Source organism: Capricornis sumatraensis, chromosome 10 (genome assembly GCF_032405125.1).
Source record: "Capricornis sumatraensis isolate serow.1 chromosome 10, serow.2, whole genome shotgun sequence".
NCBI lineage: Eukaryota > Metazoa > Chordata > Mammalia > Artiodactyla > Bovidae > Capricornis > Capricornis sumatraensis.
The window spans coordinates 93830116-93854734 of NC_091078.1; the positions used below are offsets into that span (position 1 = coordinate 93830116).

General features: G+C 37.6%; 1 protein-coding gene across 25 annotated transcripts in view; it reads left to right on the forward strand.

Annotated features, from left to right (window-relative positions):
- Positions 1-24619, forward strand: part of PBRM1 (polybromo 1) — a 96887-nt gene that overhangs the window by 61650 nt on the left and 10618 nt on the right. For 12 of the 25 annotated variants that reach the window (XM_068983039.1, XM_068983029.1, XM_068983040.1 and 9 more), the window contains 8 exons: positions 1878-2063; positions 2970-3127; positions 3845-4108; positions 9227-9372; positions 11906-12063; positions 18131-18314; positions 19099-19309; positions 19938-20139. In XM_068983039.1, the coding sequence (XP_068839140.1) occupies positions 1878-2063; positions 2970-3127; positions 3845-4108; positions 9227-9372; positions 11906-12063; positions 18131-18314; positions 19099-19309; positions 19938-20139 (1509 nt within the window). Of the gene's footprint in view, positions 1-1877; positions 2064-2969; positions 3128-3844; positions 4109-9226; positions 9373-11905; positions 12064-18130; positions 18315-19098; positions 19310-19937; positions 20140-23612; positions 23778-24619 lie in introns of all 25 variants that reach the window. The other 13 variants (XM_068983027.1, XM_068983031.1, XM_068983053.1 and 10 more) reach the window with 5 other exon arrangements.

The window sequence follows — 24619 nt, forward strand, 5'->3', positions numbered from 1 at the left end:
CTGCTAGATAATATTTTCCACCAAAATTGTCAAAACTTAAAAAAAAAATTTTAATACCAGTATTAGAGAGTGAATGGAGAAACAGACCCCCCCCCCCACTCCCTTGTAGCCAAATAGTGATGGATTTAAATTGGTATAGACTTTGGAACATGCATTTAAAAATATTTAATGTGCTTATTTCCAGATCTTCAATTTATGAAAAATTATCCAAAGGAAGTAATCAAAGAAATGGCAAAGCTTTTTACTTAAAAAAAAAAAAACTATGGTGTTTGTAAATGATGGCTTATATATGTTGTTTAGTTGCTAAGTCATGTCCGATTCTTTGTGACCCCATGGACTGTATAGCATGCTAGGCTTCCCTGTTCTTTACTATCTCCCAGAGTTTGCTCAGATTCATGTCCATCGAGTTGATGATACTATCTAACCATCTCATCCTCTGCCGCCCTCTTCCTCTTTTTGCCTTCAGTCCTTCCCAGCATCACAGTCCTTTCCATTGTTAGGTCTTCACATCAGATGGCCAAAGTATTGGAGCTTCAGCATCAGTCCTTTCAATTAATATTTAGGGTTGATTTCCTTTAGCATTGTTTGGTTTGATCTCCTTCCAGTCCAAAGGACTCTCAAGACTCTTCTCCAGCATCACAGTTTGAAGACACTAGTTCTTCAGCGCTCAGCTTTCTTTATGGTCCAACTTTGACATCCATACATAACTACTGGATAAACCCTAGCTTCGACTATATAGATCTTTGTTGGCAAAGTGACATCTTTGCTTTTTAATACACTGGTTAGGTTTGTTTTAGCTTTCCTTCCAAGGATTAAGCATCTTTTAATTTCATGGCTGCGGTCATCCATGGTGATTTTCGAGCCCAAGAAAATAAAATCTGTCACTGCTACCACTTTTTCCCCATCAATTTGCCATGAGTGATGGGACCAGATGCCATGATCTTAGTTTTTTGAATGGTGGCTTATAAGCCCACTGTTTCATTCTTGTCTTTCATCCTCATCAAGATTCTCTTTAGTTTCTCTTCACTCTCTGCCATTAGAGTGGTATCATCTGCATATCTGAGGTTGTTGATATTTCTCCTGGCAGTCTTGATTCTAGCTTATGATATAGAAGCCATTAAAACATACGCTTTAGCAAAACTAAAAATCTTCTTGAAAAGCATTTGATCTCAGAGGAAATTTTTATGATATTAAGTGTATAAAGATATAGTATCTGGGCTTCTCGGATAGCTCAGACAGTAAAGAATCTGCCTGCATTGCAGGAGGCACAGGTTTGATCCCTGGAGAAGGAAATGGCAACCCACTCCAGTATTCTTGCCTGGACAATTCCACGGACAGAGGAGACTGGCAGGCCACAGTCCATGGGGTCGCAAAGAGTCAGTCACGACTGAGTGACTAATACTTTTCATATATAGTTTACAGTATGTTGAATGAAATACATGTCTCGTTAGTTCTAAGATTCCATTCATTGTGACAGAACCATGTAATAACAGGAGAAAGACATTTCAGTGGTATTAAGATGGCAAGAAAGTACATACAAGATTATCTCTAGGATCACATGACTTATGAGTGGCCTGTTTTCTTCTTTATACCTTTCTGTATCATCCAAAATGACTACAATGAGCATATATTATTATGGTGATTATTTTTATTCTGTAGATACTTTATGTATGTATTTAAATTAGTGGCAATTGGTTGTAATTTAAAAAGACAATTTTGAGTAGAGACTGTTGGGAACGTGGATATCATACTATTTGTCCTGAATCCTGCCTTGGAGTATCTGGAAAAGGATTAAATGTATTAGTATGTGTAGTTTTAATCCTGCATCTGATTGCCACATCCCTTTCATGAGAACATTTTTCTCTTTTTTACCTAAGAAGCTGAAAAGAGTGAAGATTCCTCAGGAGCTGCAGGCCTCTCAGGCTTACATCGCACATACAGCCAGGACTGCAGCTTTAAGAACAGCATGTACCATGTTGGAGATTATGTCTATGTGGAGCCCTCAGAGGTCAATCTACAACCTCATATCGTCTGTATTGAGAGGCTGTGGGAAGATTCTTCCGGTAAGTTCATTTTAAATTGGGGAGCAAATTGGTGAGATGTGATTATTTTACTTCTTGTTTCTCAGGGAAGGAAATTGTAACTCAGACATTTTATGCCTTTCCACAGTAGTTGTTTTACACTCTTAATAAGTACAATTCACTACCCACTATATGAGGAACATAGGATCGAGCACTGTTGGGCAGTGGCATAGCTGAGTCAAAAGAAACACAACTTCTTGAAGTCTAGATGAGATTCATTCATTCAACTGATGCTTATTAAAAAAATCCGAGAGCCAAACCCTGTAGGATGGCCAAGAATCAGAAGAACAAAAGGTCTATGTTTTGTCCCTGGCAAAACCACTCTGGTAAAAGTCACAAATAAAGAAGAAATTGTTATAGAGAGACATGTGGCTTAGAATTTGGCTTAGAATTTGATTTCAAAAAGGCTTCCTAGAACAGTTGGCTTTAACTTGAAACAGAGAATGAATAGGAGTTAATGAAGCCAAAACCAAGGAGAAGTGTGATCCAGACAATCCACTTATTTCAGCTGTTCATCATATAAAATACCTTTGTATTCTTTAACCCAAGTGCTACATATGTCCTTTAGTATATCTTACATCCTTATTAAAGCACACAGCTTTAGCTGTGTCCTGACTCAGCAGAGTAGAGTAGGTCCCATCCCCTTCCTTGTTCTATTTATTTTACATCTTTTACTATAAGGGGGAAAGTAGCATTTTTAGGTGTCATTGCACTTTAGTATTTTTAGTATTATTTCTTCTAAGATAATTCTGTTAAGGAACCATGGCCTAAAAGCACATTGCTCGGTTCAGCCCATGGCAGAATGGATGGAGTCTTTGCTCATTTTACAAAGAATATGTTGTTTCCATTAATGGTAATTCTCTCTCTTTTTCCCTGTTTGTTTTTGAGGTGAAAAATGGTTATATGGCTGTTGGTTTTATCGGCCAAATGAAACATTCCATTTGGCTACACGGAAATTTCTAGAAAAAGAAGTTTTTAAGAGTGACTATTACAATAAAGTTCCTGTTAGTAAAATTCTAGGAAAATGTGTGGTCATGTTTGTCAAGGTAAGAAATTTATTAATCCCCAAACAGTAAATTATTTCATGGAGTTCACATGGAGTTTCACAACCACAGAAAATTGATATTTACAAAATGAATAGCTCTGTTTAAAACTGTTTGAAGTTTTTTAGGCTGTGTCTCTGGCTTTATGTAAAGATTTGAGAAAAAATAAATCTGAGCATAAAAGTGAAAGACCCTTTGCTGTCTATGCTATATAGCTGTATGCAGTTAGCTTAAATTTTTTTATATCGCCAGACAAATTTTTAAAGATGATATTTTCTGAAGAATCATTAAATCTTCAGTGTGGTTCTAGGTAATATGGTGTACTTTTTGTTTGTCTGTCTACTATAGGCACAGGCTCAAAGCTTTAAAGAACTGGCTGTCTAAAATACTAATGTACTGTCATAGAGGCAGTTGGTAAAACTTCAGGTTAGTTCAGTCGCTCAGTCATGTCCGACTGTTTGCAACCCCGTGGACTGCAGCGTGTCAGGCCTCCCTGTTCATCAGGGAGGTAAACTAAATAAGCTAAATAGAATATACTGAGCAATGCCATTCTATATAAGGAAATACTCCTAATCTCTAACCATTTACCATTTGTTGTTAGTTGTCAAAAAGTCTTAACACTTTAGCTTTTATTTCTTTGCTTGGTTGGTGTTTTTGTGTTTTTTGGTTGATTGGTTTTCAGAAAATTCACCTACTTGATTTTATTCTTATATCCACCAGGAATACTTTAAATTATGCCCAGAAAATTTTCGAGATGAGGATGTTTTTGTCTGTGAATCACGATATTCTGCCAAAACCAAATCTTTTAAGAAAATTAAACTGTGGACCATGCCCATCAGCTCGGTTAGGTTTGTCCCTCGAGATGTGCCCTTGCCTGTGGTCCGAGTGGCCTCTGTATTTGCAAACGCAGATAAAGGGGATGATGAGAAGAATACAGACAACTCAGAGGACAGTCGAACTGAAGACAGTTGTAACTTGGAAAAGGTATGTAGATAATAGCCACACAGAAAAGAATTTTAATTGCAAAACACCTCTTCTCAAAAATGAATGAATAAAGTATTCAACTTCATAATTAGAAAAAGAGTAATCATATAAAACTTTAGCCTAACAAAAGAAGGGAACTATAAAGGAAAGAGAAATTAATACTTGAAAAACATATAGCTGGACTGAAAATGAGACTTTGATGGGTTCAATGAGATAAACTATCAACTGTCCTAATAAAGGAAAAAGAAAGGCATTAAGCTCAACATACAAAATACAGAGGAAATTTAAAGACTTGTGCATTTCTGTTAATAAATTTGAAAACCTGAATGAGGGCATTCCCTGGCAGTTCAGAGGTTAGGACTTTGCACTTTCATTGGCAACGGCCTGGGTTCAGGCCCTGGTTGGGGAACTAAGATCTCACAAGCCTCTTGGTACAATCAAAAAATAACTAAAACAAAAACAAATAATAATAGTAAAACCTGAATGAAATGAATAATTTTCCAAGATAATACCAATTAGTTAAATGAAATCAAGAAGAGATAACATGCTTAAGTAGATAACAACATGAAGATTTTTTTTTTTAATGTTAGAGAGCTCACTCCAAAAAGTACTTAGGTCAGATAATTCCATAGGTAAATTCTTTCACCCTTTAAATTATTCCAGGAGTTCCCAGGCAGTCCTAGGGTGATTAAGACTCCATGCTTCTACTGCAGGGTGGCATGAGTTTGATCCCTGGTCGGGGAACTAAGATCCTACATGCTGTGCAGTAAAGCCAAAAAAAATTATCACAGAGTGTGGAGATCAAAGAAAACTTCCCAGTTTGTCTTACCAGGACAGAATAATCTTTGATTCCAAAGTCTGACAAAATAAAAACAGAAAACTCCAGTTGAATGTCAGTTTATAAATATTGATACAGAAAATACTTGGGGAAAAAAGTGAAATCAAATACAAATGAAATCACATTAGTTCTTTGAGAGCAGCATAACCAAGTAGAAGGAAGTTCATTCTCAGAATGCAAGGATTCGTCAAAATTAGGAAAATTTAGTAATACGCTTCTTTATATTAGTAGATCAAAAGAGAAATTATTTGATAAGGTATAATATTATCTGGATTGATATCTATAAATAGATAGTCCCTCACAATGATTTTTAAAAATTGCATATCAAGCCTAAAGTGAAAGAAATTCCTTTGAAAGCTGTATACACGACATAGGTGCTTGCTTTATCATTATCTATATTTTTCTGAAAAGAACCAATATAACTAGACAAACAAAAGTAGTGAAATATTGACAACGAAGAGGCAAAATTATTTTTTTGCCGAGAATGGGGGAGAAATTAGCTGTGAAAAGTTTTTGAATACAAAGAGTGCAACAAGTAGAAATTTCACAATCCGCATATAAGTTAATAGCTTTCTTGTATAAGCACAACAGTGATTTCATAAGATTTTGAAAGTAAAATGAAACTTGAATGGATTTTAACAAATGTTTTAAAAAATCTTGAAAGAAACTATCCAATTCACATGAACCAAAAAAAAAAAACCCGCTAAGAAATTATCTGAAAAGGAGTATTATGGAACCTGTAGGAGAAGAAAAACAGTCTACGGAAAGGTATTGAAAATTTACTTGAATAAGTTGTTTTGAAACTTGACAATACTATCATTCTTAAGAAAGAAAAAATGCATGACGGTCACGAAAAAAAGAAGAAAAACTGAAAGAGCGGTTAAGAGTGTTTTACCCTGCCAAATAATATTGCATTTTACAAAAATACATTTTAAAAATATTGAGTTAGTTCAGAATTGGATTAATGAAGGGAATAGGCTTTTCACAATTAAATCCAGACTATAAAGATACTCAATCATTCATTTTAGTTTATATATTTTAACTTTTATTTTGAAATTATTTTAGACTTAACAAATGTGCAGAGTGCTTAGCAAAAATAGTACAAAAAGATTCCTTATATTCTTCATTCAGCTTCTGCTAATGTTAACACCTTGTAAAGCATAGTACAAGGATCAAAACCAGAAAGTTAGCATTAATACTATTTACTGATCTAGAGACCTTATTCATTTTTCCCCTTTTGTCCCACAGTCACCTTTTTTTCTTCTAATTTTATTGAGATATAATTGACATATAGCATTGTATAAGTTTTAAGTTGTACCACATAATGATTTGACTTAAATACATCGTGATAATGATTACCACAGTAAGTGTGGTAATCAACATCCGTCAACTCATATAGGTACAACATTAAAGAAATAGGAAAAAAAGTTTTTTTCCCCTTGTGATAAGAACTGTTAGGATTTACTCTCTTAACATCTTTCATATAATGTACAGCAGTATTGATTATATTCATCATGTTGTACATTACATCCCTGGTACTTACTTATTACTAGAAGTTTGAACTTTTTGACCACCATAATCCAGTCCCCCTTCCCCCTCATACCCTGCCTCGTAACCACAAATCTGATCTCTTTTTGTGAGTTTGTGGATTTGAAATATAATTAACCTACAATACTATGTTAGTTCCTGGTAATACAGCATAATGATTCAGTATTTCTATATATATTTCAAAATGATCACCATGATAAATCTAGTCATCATTTAAACATATTCAAAACATTAAAGATAAAACATTTAAACATAGTCAAAACATTAAAGATATTATATAATTATTCCCTGTGTTGTACATTTCATACTTGTGACTCATGTATTTTATAACTGAAGGTTTGTATAAACACTATTTTAACTCAGCAAGAGAGGATGGAATCAAATGATATTGGAAAAACTGATAGCTATTTGAAAAAAGAAGAAAAAAAACTACTTGAACTCCTTTCATTTCATATTCCAAAAATAGTAAGGTATAAACATTAAAAAAGAAACATAAGTTGCTAGCCTAAGTACATTTGTGTTATTTACATATAATCTTTTATTCACTTATAAGCTTGGAATGGATCCTTTATATATATTATGTAAAACCCAGTAGCCACAAAAGAGAAGAAAGAGATCATTTTCTAGATTTACAACTGACAGTATCAGTTAGTTTAATGAAACAGTCTTAGGACTGCTGTTGCTAAAGTACAAGAACTCTTTGAAGTCTAGGAAAAAAATTATACTAGAAAAATGGGCAAAGGATCAAATAGATCATTTATAGAAGATCAAAAAAACATAAATGTTTTAATCTAATAGTTTTTAAAATGCCCAGCAAATTGACAGTTCTGAAGACTAGTAATACACACAGCCTGGTGTGAGTGTGGGACAGCACATCCCATCAGTGGCTCTGACCCTGCTGTTTGATAACAGGGAGTGTGTTCCAACACAGTACTCAACCCTAGGCCACACCCAAATGCCCGTGAATAGGAATATGTCACACATCCATTCATATAATGTAAATACATAGTCAGCAGAAGGAATTAACAAATTGTAGAATGGAATATGATTCCATCATTACTCAGCAAAACCAAAAATGTGTGCTTTATGTTTTATGTCTGTGTAAACAACATGAAAACCTATAAATTGGTTAAACTAAACTAGGTGGTTATCTCTGGGGTTGGATCACAGAAAACTTGATTTAAAAATTTTTCATACTCTAATGTTTGAATTATTTCCAACAGATGCACTTTTTATATAGGGGGAAAGCAGCATTTTTAAATTCTTAGTGTAAAAAAGAAAAAATTTTTTTAGTTTCTTAGAAAAAATATCCATTTTAGTGTCATTAAAATGTTAGGAGCTTGGGAAAGAACATGATATTTTGTACATTTTATCAGTATGTCTGGGAATCATAGAGATACTAATTTTAAAAGAGGAAATACCAGTGGCAATCAGTGTGGGAATTAAATTTGTTTTTGTTGTTGGAGTTCATTAGTACCCCATGTCCTGTGTATGAATTACTTTTTTTAGTCTCATATCTTTATTTTAATATTGCATGGCTAAAATATATTATACCAAGAAATTTTTAGAAGGATAACTAGAACAGAACCCATTCCTAAAATAAATATGTGTTCTTAATCTCAGGGCTTGCTTTTTCACAGCTTCCGTTCCTTCTAGCACCCCTCAATCTAGCATATGTATGGAACTTCTCTCATTCTTAAGAATTTTCCAAGAAGTCCACTTCAGTATCACATTTGAAATCATAAAGATCAAAGCATTAAATTATCTGGGCATTCCAGAAGAGATTGTTTTTTTTCCCTTAAGTTTTAAGTTTTTGATATTCTCAGGAAAATGCAGTAGAAAATTTGTGGGTTTTGCAGTTTCCTCAGTTTTTATATGTTTTAGAGCTTTTGTATTTAAAACACCTAGTGCTATGCTCATTATCTGCTAGTTTCTCAGTAAATTATGTTTCTTAGTTTCATTAATCAGTTTTTTTCTTTTCTTTTTTTTTTGTTAAGACTATAACAGTAGTGAACATTAAGTGGTTTTATGAGCCAGGCATTATTCTGTGTACTTAACATAGATTGTGTCATATAAGCTTCCTATCCTAACAACCCCATCTGATTTGCATACTGTCTTCGTTTTACAGATGATGAAACCAAGGCATAAGAGGTCAAGTAGTTTACCCAGTGTCACAGCAGTCAGTAGGTGACAGACCCTATAAATTATTAAAAAGCAGAGTATGTGTGTTTCTGTCACTGTTCTTTCCATGTTACGATAAATCGAGATGGTAAAATTTTTAAATCAGTTGTTAATATACAGAAATTAAGAGCTTAGTAAATATGGTGAAGAGGAAGTTTGTATAGTATTTGCTCCTTTATAACAGTTGAATGAGGCTGTTTCTGCAATTAAGTCTTCATTGTTGGTGGGTTTTTTTTTTTTTTTTTTTGGTTTTGGTTTTCCTTTTTTTTTTTTGGCTAAAGTCTCTGAGAATGGGAAAAGGAAGGAGAGAGTAGTAAAAGGATCTTTGAGTAACATTTTATGAAAATTAACTAGAAATTTAAAATAGATACAGTATTTGATAAGATTTAGTTTAATTTCAGTAACCTAAACTTTCGGTTTCCTGTTTATTAGTTTCTACTTATGGTTATTTTTTAAGTTAAAATGAAGGAAAGTCTGCTTTGCCTTCATACTTTCTTTTCCAACTCCTTGATTGTCAGCTCCCTGTCTTGAACCAGTTTCCTTTATCACAGGAGAAAGAAGATGTCCCTGTGGAAATGTCGAATGGTGAACCAGGTTGCCACTACTTTGAGCAGCTCCGGTATAATGACATGTGGCTGAAGGTTGGTGACTGTGTCTTCATCAAGTCCCATGGGCTAGTGCGTCCTCGTGTCGGCAGGTGAGCATTTTGAGTTCAGAGAGGACAAGGTTTGGTTTGAGAGATTTGGTGCCAGTAGGAATTCATTACTGTTTAGGATGAAGACCAAAGTCCCTTCCGTGGGAACATTACCTACTTCCTTTCACACCACGCTCTCCCATCTTATGCCTCTAGCCACACTTCCTCTCTTGAATCCTGTTGTGTGTGTGTTTTTCTTTCTTTCTTTTTCTTTTTCTCCTCCTGCGATTTACTGAACTCTTCAACCCAGAAATCTCCCTGCTCCTCTCCCTGCCAGGGAGGGAGCTTCATATGGTGAACTCTTTTTAGCTTAAATTTGAAATGGCACTTCCTTAAGGAAGCCTTTCCTATCTCCTCTAGACTGGATTAGGTCCCCCTATTACGCATTCTCAGAGCTCTGTGTATTTCCTCTTCCTCAGAACACATATCATTTTTATTATCAGGCTTCCATATGTGACTACAAATGCCCTGAGAGTTAGAGGCCCTCTCTTTTTGAGCAAAAAAGTGATATATACCTTTATATCCCCTGCTGCAAGCATAGTGCATGAGGCTCAGATATTTGATAAACAAGTAAATGGGTGAAAGTATGGTTGGATGGCATAGCAGTAAAGGATTTTAGGGAACAGGGCTGGGTAGTAGAGGATAGTAATTAAGGAAAGTAATTGATTCCAAGAGATCTTGATGTAAGTCCCAGCCCTGTCGGTTTAATGTTCTTAGGCAAATTATTTACCTCTCTGGGCTTCAGTTTCCTCATTGTATTTGTTCATCATTTGGTAATTGTTTACTCTATATGTGCTATTTGCTAGGTTCTATAGATACGTTAGTGAGTAAAAGAGACAGCTATCCTTAGTCTCCTGGGTCTTTTTTCTAGTAGGAAGACAAACTATTAACGTGAGTAAGTAAAGTATATGGTACGTTAAAGTATGATGTATGCTCTGGAAAGAAATAGAGCTGGATATGGGAAATCAGGAGTGCCATGGTCAAAGTAGGGTGTTCAAAACTTTACATAGGCTGATGTGTAAAGCCTCACTAAGAGTTCACAGTTGAGCCAACACTTGAAGGAACCAAGGAAGTGAGTAATGTGAATATCCAGGGAGAAAGCTTTCCAGTGACAGAGAACAGCCAGAGCAAAGACTGGAGAGAGAAGCATGCCTGGGCTGTTGAGATTAGAGCTTGTGACAAAGGGACGGGGCTATGCTTGAGGTGGGTAGGGAGTACATGAGCCAGGGGGTATAGTGCAGGTTGTGTGAGGCTCAGAAACTACTGAAGGGACTTGGACCTGTACTGAATTAAATGAAATACCATGGATTATTTTAAGTGCAAAAATGGCATTTTTTTTCCCCTCCGCACTCCATGGCATGTATGATACTAGTTCCCTGAGCCGAGGTCAGACCTGTGTCCCCTGCAGTGGAAGTGCAGCATTTTAAGTACTTCCAACGAGGGAAGTCCCCAGAAGTGACATCTGACTTAGGTCTTAGCAGAAAGGCTCTGTTTACTGATTATTAAGAATAGACAGTAAAGAGTCAAAGGTAGAAAGGCAAAATCTTGCAATAATCCAGGCAAGAATGATGGTATCTTAGGCCAGTAGTCAGGTCCAGTTCTACAAATCAGATCCAGTTTTGAAAGGTTGAGTTAAGAGAATGTAGTCCCTGGTGGCTCAGTGGTAAAGAATCTGCATGCCAATGCAGGAGACGTGGGTTTGATTGCTGGGTTGGGATATCCTCTGGAGAAGGAAATGGCAGCCCACTCCAGTATTCCTGCCTGGGAAATCCCATGGACAGAGGAGCCTGGTGGGCTACAGTCCATAACGTGGCAAAGAGTTGGACACGACTGAGCACCTAAACAGCAACAATAGCAGCAAAGTGTCCAGGAGAGAGAGAGGAGTCAAGGTAACTCCTGCATTTTGATCTGAAGAACTGAAAGTGTGTATTAACAGATGAGGATGCTGCTTCATGTCTGGAACCTTGAGACTTTGGGAACAGTAATAATATCAACCTTATGGTGTGGTTCGGAGAAATAGAACAGTATCCTGCATAGAGCAGTCAGATGTTTTTATTTTTTTCTAGGGAGATGGTCAGTGGCTTTCATTAGATTCTCATGAGATAAAGGGGTATTAGATCTTGACCTACAAGAAGGTCATGAACCATGGCCTTAAAGGAATGTCTGCCACTGATGTGATCTGACCCCAAATATTGATGATCTGTGTGTTTATTCAGCTCATAAGTCCAATTGATAGATGCTTTGTATCTCAGGAAGAAAACTTGGGAGTCAGCTTAAACTATTAAGTTGTATTCCTTGGTATTATGTTTAAAAAAATGTGCACTTCTTTTTTTGCCCCAAATATTTTTTCATATGTTTAAAGGGGGAAAAAAAGAATCAAGAGAATTGTCTTACTATCAAAATAGTCAGTGAAACTCCTCTAAATATAGCATACCATTAAGTTTTTGGTTAGCAGAATGTTTGTTAGATTAAGCCTTCAGGAATGAAATCCATCAGAATTCTAATTTAATGGAATTTCTCCATGTTTTCTCCCAAGAATTGAAAAGGTATGGGTCCGAGATGGAGCTGCATATTTTTACGGCCCCATCTTCATTCACCCAGAAGAGACAGAACATGAGCCAACAAAAATGTTCTACAAGAAAGAAGTGTTTTTGAGTAATCTGGAAGAAACCTGCCCCATGACATGTATTCTAGGTATGTATTCATACTTTTCATTTAATCACACTCATTCCATAGTTGAGTCATTCCACACTTTTTCTGTCCTGGGCACTGTTCCAGGTGCTAGGTATATAGCAATAAAAAAAATCAAAATCTCAGCCTTCTCAGAGACCTAACTGTGTGGAGCAGAGGCTGGGGAGTCAGTCAGTAAATTAAAATTAAATATATAGAACATCAGGTAGTGATTAGGGCAATGAATGAGAATAAAGCAGAGCACGAGGATAGAGAATAATGTTGCAGGGAGGTTCTGGTTTAGGTCATATCGTCAGCAAAAGCCTCTCTGGTAGGTGACAGGAGAGCCGAGCCCTGAAGGAGGTGAGGAAGAAAACCATTCAGATAGCGGCTGAGAGTTTACTCCTTTTAGGCACTGCAGACATCAGCTGCAAAGACCTTGAGGCAGGGTATCTGGGTGTGTTTGAGTCACAGTAAGAAAGCTCCTTACTTCTAGTAAGGAGACAGAGGGAGCCTAAAGGGGAGACTGAAGTCTTCTTTGGTTAGAGTGACTGCAGCTGTGCGGGGGGTCTAGTAGGGAATGAGCCCTCTCAGGTGACTGGGCTCTCAGTCATGGTAGGTCATGTGCAGGGATTGAGCTTTAACAGATAAGAGGTCTTATGAGGAGTCTGAACAAAGAGGCATGTGAGCCAACGTGTATTAGAGGAATCTCTGTGACTGCGGTATGGGGAATTGTAAGAATAAGGTAGGAAGCAAGGAGAGCAATTAAAAGACATACTGTCTCTGTTGGATTAACCCTAGTAATGTTACTGTTACAATTCCAGAAACAAGGTCTCTTGCTTTGGCTTCTGTTGAGTCATCCTCCTGAGTGTGCAAAGTGCCATTCTGCTTCTGAGATATAGTTATATGATTCGTATACTGTCACCATTTTCAGCTCTTGGGTTTCTTCTGGCCCCAAATTAACTCGATAACTTTTTATACTAGCTGCTACCTACATCTTTTTGAGTGGTTTTCCAAAAGGTTACTAGTTACAGCTTTATATTGATTACCTTTGGTTGTAATGTTGAAGAAGCTACCATGCTTATGATCAAAAGGAAATTTGCAAATTAAAAAACATTTTATTTATATATTTGGCTGCCCTGGGTCTTAGTTTTGGTGTGCAGGATCTGCTATCTTTGTTGCGGCATACAGGATATTTAGTTGCAGCATACAGGATATTTAGTTGCAGCATGTGTTCACTGACCAAGGATTGAATCTGGGTCCCCTGCAGTGGAAGCACAGAGTCCTAACCACTGGACCACCAGGGAACTCCCTAAAAAGTATTTTACACTTAGGCTTTGTCTGGCTGCTTTAATGTTTATCTATATTATTCTTTGGTGCTTTGAATTTTTTTCAGAATTGAATATGGTAATCATGTCTGAATGGCCAATAAGTCAGTACATTTTCTCTTCCACTCCAGGGAGAGACAGCAAAGGCTAGTGAAGTTATTAAATCCTTCTTGAGTTTCTGCAGCAGAGAAGGTCTTCCTTTTAACTTGTGCTCTGGAGCTTTACTTCCAGTGAGGAGACAGAGGGAGCCTAAAGGGGAGACTGAAGTCATCTTTGGTTAGGCCAACTATATCACTGATTGTTTTTTGGTTATTTTCCTAGTGATGACCCTGGGGATTACATCTTAAACTTAGGAAAATCTGATTTTCATATACACTATACAAAAAACTCTGTTCCTCTATAGCTCCATCCCTCTCCTTTGTGTTATGGTCAGAAATTACCTCTTTATACTGCATGAGCCCCGTTATCATAGATTTATAATTATTGCTTTATGTCTTTAAAATCATATAGGTTGAAAAACAGAGAATTTGCAAACCAAAAACATATTGCCTTTTATATTTACCTATGTAGTTACCTTTACTAATGTTTTTTATTTCTTTGTGTGGCTATAAGTTATTATCTAATGCCTTTTCATTTCGGCCTACAGGACTCCCTTTAGCATTTCTTGTAGGACAGGTCTGCTCACAAGAATCTCTTCTCACCTTTTGTTTATCTGGAAATGTCTTAAGTTTTCCATTTTTGAAGGATATTTTTGATGTATAGAGAACTCTCCATTGGCAGTTTTTTCTTTCATGTCTTTGATCACATTTGGGGAATTTGGGGCCACTGTGTCTTCAGATACTTCTTGCACTTTTCTTTTTCTTCGCCATCCAGGACTCCTATTATGCCTGTGTGGGTCATGCTTAACGGTGTGCCTTGGATCTCTGAGATGCTCTTCATGTTTCTGTATTCTCTTTTTCTTTCTTTCTCAGACTTTTCATTTTAATTTTCCTGTCTTCAAGGTCATTGATTGTTCTGTGTGTTTGTTGAACCCTTCTAATAAATTTTTCATTTTAGTTATTGTACTTTTCAGCTTCAGAGTTTCTATTTCATGGTTACAACTTCTGTCTCTATTGATTCTCTATTTGGTGAGACATCATTCTGGTTTCTTTTAGTTCCTTGTCCATCATTTCCTTTAGCTCTTCCAGTGTATTTAGGACAGTTGATTTAAATGCTTTGTGTAGTAAGTTCAGTGTCTAAACTTCCTCAGGGACAGTTTCTGTTCATTTTTTTAATCCTGTGAATGGGCCCTACTTACTTGTCTCATGCATGCCTCATAGTTTTTTATTGAAAACTGGATATTTTGAATAGTACCAAATAATATAACTCTGGAAATCAGATTCTACCCCCCTCCTTAAGTTTGGTTGTCACTGCTTATTGTGAGCTGTTACTGCTTGTTTAGTGACTTTCCTAAGCTACTTTAAAGACTGTATTCTTTGTTGTGTGTTGTCACTGAAGTCTCTGTTCTGCTCGCTTAGTGGTCAGCTAGTGATTTAACAGAGAATTTCTTAAGTGCTTGGATCCAAAAAATAAAAAACCCAGCCCAGATTCCCAGCCTTTGTACCTGCATAGTGCATCTTTGCTGGAGCATACATTCAGCACTCAGCCCGAAAAGTCCACAACTCTGCCCCTATGTGTACTGCCTGCTTGCGCAGGCCTTGACAGCCGAAGGTGGGAGCCTGGGGCCTTCTCAGGTCTTTGCTGAACATGCACCTTGCCCGTAGCATGTGCATGGCTTTCTAGATTTCCAGGAATGTGTGGAAGCTTCTCAAAACTCTTATTCCTCAAAACATCTCACTTCCCAGTTTTTTCTCCCAAGCTTTTCAGCATGTCTACTGTTTGCCCCAACTGATATCCTTTGCCAGCCCCAGCTGGTGGCAGCTATGTTTTCAACAAAAGTACCATAGCTACTTCCCTGCTATTTGGAAGTTAGGTAGCAGTTTGGAAAAAGTAAAATTGTATCCATCTCTCACATCAGCTTCAAAATAAATTCCCAGATTAAATATAGGCTTAAATGAACATAGGAGTAGTAAAGATACCAAAGGAAAGTGATGGGGAAGAAATTTTTATAATCCTTAACATAAAACCCAGAAACCATATAAAAAAGATTGATAAAGTCAACTATATAAAAGTTTAAAATGTTTGGCAGAAGCAAAGACAGGTGACAACTTTGGGAAAATACTTGCAGTGTATATCAGAAAAAGTTCAAATTTCATTCATATATGAAGAACTATTAAATAATTAGAAAAAAAGATCAACATCCAGTAGGAAAACAGGCAAAAATTAATAGAGAGCAGAGACAAGTGGTTCTTAAAATATGCACAACCTAAGCCAGTAGAGAAATGTTAAGTTAAAATTACCCAGATGCTACTTTCTTAAAAAAATTATCAAATTGTCAAAGATTCATATGTTTACTAGTTGACAAGAATATAGAGAAGTGGCATTTGCCCATTTTGTGGTGGGTTTATGAATTACCATCACCTCTGTGAAAGGTAAATTTGATAATACCTATAAAAATTAAAGTATATGTACCCTTTGACCCAGCTTTTGTACTTCTAGATGTGTATTCCTCAGGTGTACTCATTCGTGTGCAAATTCATATATGTCTTAAAGTATGTCAACTTAGTCTTGCTTCAGTGAGAGAGCAAAAATTTGGAAAAGAAACTAAACATCCACCAATAGGGAACTAGTTGAATAAATATATTAATACCAGCAGTGATCCTTAAAATATATTATTTTGCACCAAAATTTAGGTGTAAAACAATATGAGTGATATGCTAACCATTGTAAGTCCCACAACTAAGACCCAATGCAGCCAAATAAATTGTTGTTGTTCACTGTTGGCTAACTGAACTCTTTGTATCCAACTCTTTGTGACCCCGTGGGCTGCAGCACACCCACTGACAGTGTTGTACAACCATCAGTACTATCCATTTCTAGAACTTTTCATCATCCCAAAGAGAAACTCTGTACCCATTAAGCAATAACTACTCATTTCCATCTCTTCCAGCCCTTGATAAGCACTATTTTACTATCAGTCTCTATGAATTTTGCCTCTTCTGGGTACCTTATGTAAGTGGAATCATGCAGAATTTTTCCTTTCTGAGTCAGACTTATTTTACTTCGCATAAATAAAAAATCCTCAAAATTCATCCATGGTGTAGCATGTATCCAAATTTTATTCCTCTTTGAGGCTGAATAGTTTTTTATTGTAGGTATATGTAACATTTTGTTTATTCATTCATCTGTTGATGGACATTTGGGTAATTTCTATATTTTGGCCAGTTGTCAGTAATGCTATTGTGAACATTGGTATATGTGTATCTGAGTCCCTGCTTTCAGTTCTTTTGTATATTTACCTAGAGGTAGAATTTCTGGATCAACTTTCAGTTCAGTTCAGTTGCTGAGTCGTATCTGACTCTTTGTGACCCCATGGACCGCAGCATGCCAGGCCTCCCTGTCCATCACCAACTCCCGGAGTTCACCCAAACCCATGTCCATTGAGTCGGTGATGCCATCCAACCATCTCATCCTCTGTCGTCCCCTTCGCCTCCCACCTTCAATCTTTTCCAGCATCAGGGTCTTTTCAAATGAGTCAGCTCTTCACATCAGGTGGCCAAAGCATTGGAGTTTCAGCTTCAACATCAGTCCTTCCAGTGAATACTCAGGACTGATCTCCTTTAGGATGGACTGGTTGGATCTTCTTGCAGTCCAGGGGACTCTCAAGAGTCTTCTCCAACACCACAGTTCAAAAGCATCAATTCTTCAGCACTCAGTTTTCCTTATAGTCCAACTCCCACATCCAGCTGCATCATTTCACATTAGCAGCAGTGACATATAGTGGTTCAAGCTTCTCCACATCCTTACCAACATTTGGTATTTTCCGGAAGTTTTATTTGGCTTTTTTCCCTTCACAATAGCCATTGTAATGAATGTGAAGTGGTATTTCAATCTTTATTTGTATTTTCCAAATGATTAATGATGTGAGCATCTTTTCATGAGCTTATTGGATATTTATATATCTTCTTTGGAGAAATATCTATTCAGATCATTTACCTGTTTTTTGAGTTATTTATTTTGTTATTGCTGATTTGTTGGAGTTCTTTATATATTCTGGATATTAGACTCTCACAAGAGATATAATTTGCAAATATCTCCCACTGTTCTATGTGCTGTCTTTTCACTTTGTGTCCTTTGAAGCACAGAAGATTGTCATTTTGATGAAGTCTAATTTATCTTTATTTTCTTTAGTTGCTTGTGATTTTAATGTCACATTTATGAAACCATTGCCTAATAGAGGGTCACAAAGGTTTATACCGATGTTTTTCTGTAAGAGTTTTATAGTTGTGTCTCTTACATTAAGGTCTCTGGTACATTTTGAATTAATTTGTGTATATGGCATATAGTAGGCTTCTAGCTCCGTTCATTTGCATGTGGTAATCCAGTTGTTCCAGCACTGCCTGTTAAAGAGTCTATTCTTTCCCCAATTGAATTGTCTTGACACCCTTGTCAACAATCAGTTACCTGTAAAAACTCAGTTATATGGATTTATTTCTAGACTTTTAATTCTAGTCTATTGATCTGCATATCTATCCTTACATCTTTATACCCTTTAAATCTTCTGATTTTAATCATGTGAATATATTAATTTAAAGGTTTAAAATAATTGTTATCGATGACCACAGTAACTCCTTTAATTTCTCTCCAAAATTTTTCTCTTTCAGGAAAATGTGCTGTGTTGTCATTCAAGGACTTCCTCTCCTGCAGGCCAACTGAAATTCCAGAAAATGACATTCTGCTTTGTGAGAGCCGCTACAACGAGAGTGACAAGCAGATGAAGAAATTTAAGGGACTGAAGAGGTTTTCACTCTCTGCTAAAGTGGTAGATGATGAAATTTACTACTTCAGGTAAAGTTAAAAAACTAAGAAAGAGCACTTCAGTTCCTTTGATATCAGTAAAACTTATATCAAAATTGCATAGTCCATGGTGGGTTTTTATTGTTTTGTATTAGGTCTTAAACTAGAGAATAGACATTTCAAACAGAAGATATTGATTAATTAAATATTAAAGGAAAATCCTCATAAGCTGCTGAGATGTGGTGACTGCGGACAGCCCTCTTTGTGTAGACTTCAGTCATTGTAATGTGGAGGCAGGAATCTCTGGTTCTGGCACGCATAATCTGTCTATTAGGAGACTGTGTAGTTCTGTAAACTGCGGAAGTTCTTCTCAGTGTTTCTAGGCAACTAGATCTCAGCTTTCGATCCAGTGCTTTTGTTGGGTATTCAGCAGAATCCCTTAACAAGACACATCTGAGAACTTCCCTGGTGGTCCAGTGCTTAAGAATCCACCTTTCAGTGCAAGGGATGCAGGTTCGATTCCTGGTCAGGAAACTAAGATCCCACACGCCGCAGGGTGACTAAGCTCGCACACCGCACTAAAGCCTCAACTAAGACCTGATGCAGCCAAATAAATAAATAATTATTTTTTAAAAAAGCATCTGTAAGTAGATGTGACTTTATAAATATATGTTTTAATTATTTCCCTTGTGGACTTAAAGAGTGGACGTTGCACATTACAGAAAGTTGGTTCTGAGTATTAAGGCAGAACATTGCTTTCCAATCCATCCTGGAGTAGTGTCAGGTGATTTCATTTCATTTATTTATTTGTTTATTTTTATGTCCCTTCTTCTAGAAAACCGATTGTTCCTCAGAAGGAGCCCTCACCTTTATTGGAAAAGAAGATCCAGTTGCTAGAAGCTAAATTTGCTGAGTTAGAAGGTGGAGATGATGATATTGAAGAGATGGGAGAAGAGGATAGTGAGGTCATTGAGCCTCCTTCTCTACCTCAACTTCAGACTCCCCTGGCTAGTGAGCTGGATCTCATGCCCTACACACCCCCACAGGTGAAGGTGGCGGGTTCCTGTTACTTGTCTTAGTCCTAACTCTGGTTTGCAGTAAAAAGAAAGGAGACATCCAGCCCCTCCGTTATGGGAGCTTCAACCTAGAATTCTTCAAAAAGGAACAGATTTTTTAATTTTTTCCTTTCTTGATGCCACTAATAATTTAAAATGTAGTATCTTTATAAAAAAGTTTCATAGATAGCTGGCTTTAGTGGCAGGTTTAGTTAGAAAGCTCTCCTTATCGTGCATTGAAAAACCAAAACAATGAGGAATTGCATCATTCTCTTATTCTAGCTTTTATTGCTCATACCTTTTTAAGTGTCTTTCTTTAGGACCCCATCTTTTGGTTAAGGTGATCCCTATACGTATTTTCTTCTTATTTGGAATTTTCTCAAGCCTTGATTGTGAGGTCACCATTATAGATTGCAGTCATGGAATTCAGTGGAACTTCCATTTTTCTTATATGATCAGAGGCCAGAAATAACTGAGTTTTGAATAAGAAAATGAACTATAAACTGAAGATGTCTGTAGAACAGTAGCTATTGAATTGCACATTTTTGGCTTACAAAAACCTTTAGTAATTGACGAGATGCAGTGTTCTGATGCATTATAAGAGCTTTCTGTCTTACAGTCTACGCCCAAATCTGCCAAAGGCAGTGCAAAGAAGGAAGGATCGAAGCGAAAGATCAACATGAGTGGCTACATCCTGTTCAGCAGTGAGATGAGAGCTGTGATTAAGGCCCAGCACCCAGACTATTCTTTTGGGGAGCTCAGCCGACTCGTGGGGACAGAGTGGAGAAACCTTGAGACAGCCAAGAAAGCGGAATATGAAGGTAAGTAGAGCACAGGCACAGCTGTCTAAGCTTCGTAAGCAAGGGGGTGTTTCTAGCAGTGCACGGGCTTAGGTTGACTCTCTTGTTCTTACCACTTGCACATGAACTTTGTGTTGGGGGCTGTCTCCAATGGCTCCCATCCAGCAGTTTAAGTGTCAGCCTTGTCCCAGCTGAGCAAGTGCTGCCTCTGATTTGGCCTCTGATCCTAGTGTGTTGTTTTTTTGTTTTTTTTTTCCCCAAAATTTCTCAAATATTTAGCTGTTTAAAAAATTGCATGATTTTTTTTTTTCTTTTATTAAGTCCTGTAAGCACACATGTGTTGAGCTGGGGAATGATGGTACAAGGATGTCAGATACAGTTTTAGTTAAAATTTCATCTGTGGAGAAGGCACTGGCAACCCACTCCAGTACTCTTGCCTGGGAAATCCCATGGATGGAGGAGCCTGGTAGGCTGCAGTCCATGGGGTCCAAAAAAAAAAAAAAAATTTCATCTGAAACGGGGCTTTTAAAATCAGTGATCTTCTATTATGGCTCTTGACAAGCCGTATAAACTCCAGGCTGAGGCTTGGCTGAAGCGCCTGGTTTTCTACGCCTTTCCTGGCCTGTGCTGCATTCATAGCTACTGTTAAGGTGCTTGGGTTCTCTTTGAGAAAGCTCAACTGCCTTCATTTCCTTTTACTCTATAATTAAATTATTTGGGGCTGTGAGCTATCATTCAAGGATTTGGTGGTTTATAGCCATTAGGGACAGATACTTGATGGAGATTTTTTGGGTTTTTGTTTTTTAATATTAGGCATGACTTTAGTAAGGAAATGAATAGTAAACATTAGGTTAGGCAGGATGATTGCCCTCAGAGCTGTATTTTTTTCATTTGGAATTGTATACAGTGCTTCATGTTGATGGTTTAAAGCCCTCTCTCAAATGACCACAGTGATCACCATTACCCTTCTTGACAGGGTCCAAACCCATTATTTTCCAATGAGCATAAATAAATTAATTATCAAGGCTGCCTCCTTTATTAAACTTTATGGAGTTTCCAAAGAAACTCCTTTTTTAAAAAAAAAAGTTTACTCCTTTCATTTTTTATATAGTTGATTTTTAAAATTATCTGACAGGCTTCCCCAAGGATCTTCTGTAGAACCGTAATCCTACAAGATGTTCAGCCAGAAAAAATTTGTGGCAAAAGCAGTTTGAGAAGCGCTCCACACACTTTCTGTCTTGGCAACTTATAGTGCATATTGCCATATTAAAGTCTTTAAACCTGCAGTTAAGAACCTGTTTTTTTTCCACCTGGCATTTTCTGAAACTTGATCAGGTATTCATGTAATATCTGCTAATATTCCTGAGGAACCAGTATTTCATGGAACATTCTTTGAGAAATCATAGTCAGTTCTATAAGAACCTACAACCTTGGAGAGCATTGGTATTTCTAAGCATAGTGGAAGTTAAGACCCAGATATATCACTCAGTTGGAGGAGTGTTTCAAATGAAGCTCACATGGCTATAAAGCCTGGTCCAGGACAAAATGAAGCCAGTACTGCATGGCTGGTTACTTAGAGTGTGAACAAGAGCGAGAAATGTATCTGGAGACAACATAAAAGTAAAAATGCTGGAGCCAAACTGAAGAGAAGGAAGAGTGACGACTTCTGGGAAATTCTCCCAGATTCTAAGGGGAGTCTGAAATTCAGTGAGAACTTAGCGAGAGGAGTTATGTGACTCACCAGTGTCTGCCTGAGACACCAAGTCTGAGCTTGTGGTGTTCTGACCCACTCAGTTCAAAACCCAAAGTTTGGAGTTTGGGTGACTTCATTTAATGAATCTCTTTTCTAAGACAGCCTAACTGGGCTCTTCCCAGAAAGAACCAGCAGGTCCAATATTCCATCCCCGGGCTTGAACTTTTCTTTTTTCAACTTCATTTTTTTGCTCTCCCATTTTACTGTTCCATTTGTGTAATGAAAATATGAGAACTTAATGTGGGGGTCTAGGTCATCAGTGTCTCACTTTTTTTTGTTTTGTTTTGTTTTTTAAATGCTAGTTCAAGGAAATGGGTTGTTAAAATGGCCTTTGTCCCTCACGCTCACTGTAAAGAGGATCTGTACACTGGGACAGTGTAGTGAGTGATGACGAGTCTCTGCAGGTAACTTGCAGCCAAGGAAGCTTTGACTTGCTTGACTTTCACATTCTTACACAAAGGAAGACTGGAACCGTTGCTTCTTGATGCTCTTTAATAAAGCCATGTGACCGTGAGCTGTCTGCCCCCTCCTTATATCAGCCAGCGGTAGCCTTTTGAATTCCATGTTGGAGGGTTAACGTGTGGCAGTTGGAGTTTGATGCCAGGAAATCAGGGCTACTGCTGGTTCTCTCTGTATTCTTGGACAAGTCACTGTCTGTCTCCCAGTCTCAATTTGTCCATGTGAGTGGAAAGGATTTCCTTTTTTGTGAGAGCTTTGGTAATGCACATTTCTAGAGTTCGCTAGTCAGTGTCCAGCCTTGCCAGCTCCTGAAAAGACTGGGAATTGTGATTGTTGGGGCTGCTGGCCATGGAGATGCAGAAAGAGTAACTCCGAGGAGTGAGGGGTGTAGCAAGGATGTTCCACAGCCCAGAACTGGCACACAAGCTAATGCTCCTCTCGCGTTTTGGATGAAATAAGTATGAATTCTGAAACTTTTGCTGATTTAGGATGACTTATGGTCAGTATTGAACTCAGCTTCAAGAAACCTGGTTCTGTCCGTACATTGTCCATTGCTTCATATGTGTATACATATTGTTTCCTGCTTCTGATGACTGTAACCTAGAGTATCATGCATATTTTTCCCCTTGGGGTTTATTAGACATGACCTCTTCATTAGAATGTACAAATTAGCGTTTATTTTCCTAAAACCTTGTGGAGGAGGCAGTAAGCTACTTTTCCCTTACAGAGTTAATTTTCTTCAGCTGCTAAACCCCATGACACTAATGACAAGAGTCCTCAAATCTTAGTAAAATTGGGTGCAACATATCAGGAAAATATAGTAAGTAACAATTGTGCCAAAAATTATAATGGGCCATGGAATTGCTTCATGTTAAAATTTAAAAAAAATTTGTAATGCTATTAATACTAGAATAATGGTAGCGCTTCTCATCTTCAGGGTGCCTTGTGAGATTAACCACGTTGGTTATGCTGGTGACGTTTTTAAATAAAATCTGTGCTTTCTGAATGTGTGTTGCAGTCTTAACATTCTTGAAATCTTTGCAGACCAGTTCTCAAGATGGGATAGGAAAGCTGGACTCTAGGTTACCAAGTGAAATCGGCCCGACTCCTCCTGTGTTGAGACTAGTCATCTACTGTTCCTTCCATTGAGACAGAACTGTTGCCTGTGTTTTTTTTTTTGTTTTTTTTTTTTGTTTTTTTAACTAGTCCTGTTGAATGCAATGGATGGTATTTTGAATTCCTGGGTTAAAAACAGAATTGAAAATCTGAAATGCCTTTACAGAGCGGGCAGCTAAAGTTGCTGAGCAGCAGGAGAGAGAGCGAGCAGCACAGCAACAGCAGCCGAGTGCTTCTCCCCGAGCAGGCGCCCCTGTGGGGGCTCTCATGGGGGTGGTGCCACCACCAACACCAATGGGGATGCTCAATCAGCAGTTGACACCTGTTGCAGGTAAAAACAGGAGCTAAGACCATTTTTTTTTCCACTTTAAGAAATTCCTTCATTTTTTTTTTTTTCTCCAACGAGGAGTAGGCCACAGTCTCTAGGCTCTTCTCATGACAGATTCAGAGTTTGAATCATCCATGTTGTCCTTATATCGCCTTTCCCTTATGGGCAATGCCTCCCCTCTGCCCCAGAAATGGGCCCTGGGCCCAACCCTGGGAATTGGTAGAGAGCAGCTCTCCCCTGGCTGTGGGCATGATCTGGCGATATTCCGCACCCCAGACTGCTCTGGATAGAGTTCTACAGCAGAAAATATAAACAGACCCTGGATTCTGTTCTGGAGGGACTCCCAAGAGGAAACACAAAACTAGTCTTTAGGAGATGATGATTTTCCCGTCTCATCCCAGTATTCAGTTTGCCTTGTTCTGCTGCAGCCATCCTTTAGAAGACTGACCATTTAAAAGGATTTTTGACAATGAATTATAAATCCTTTCTTGGTCACCAATGTGCATGACTGCTAAGTAGAATACAAAGTCTTTATTCAATTCATTGTGCCCACTCTGTAATGCTTTTCTATTTAATTACATTAAACTGCATTTTCTGTTAGTATCCCAGTCACATATTTTTCCAAAAAGAAAAGAAAATGATGAATGTGGTTTGCTTGTGTGTGTTGTCTCTGGTTCTGGTAGCCATGGCAAAACTGGCCATTCTTGAGTTGAATATTCTTGTCTGACACGTCTCCAATGAGAAGCCTGCAGACCGCTTCTCAGGTCCCTCTTTTGTGATCTCTCTAAGCCTGGTGAGGTCCATCCCAGCTGTGTTTCTTCTTAAGCAAGCAGTCTGACCTCTTT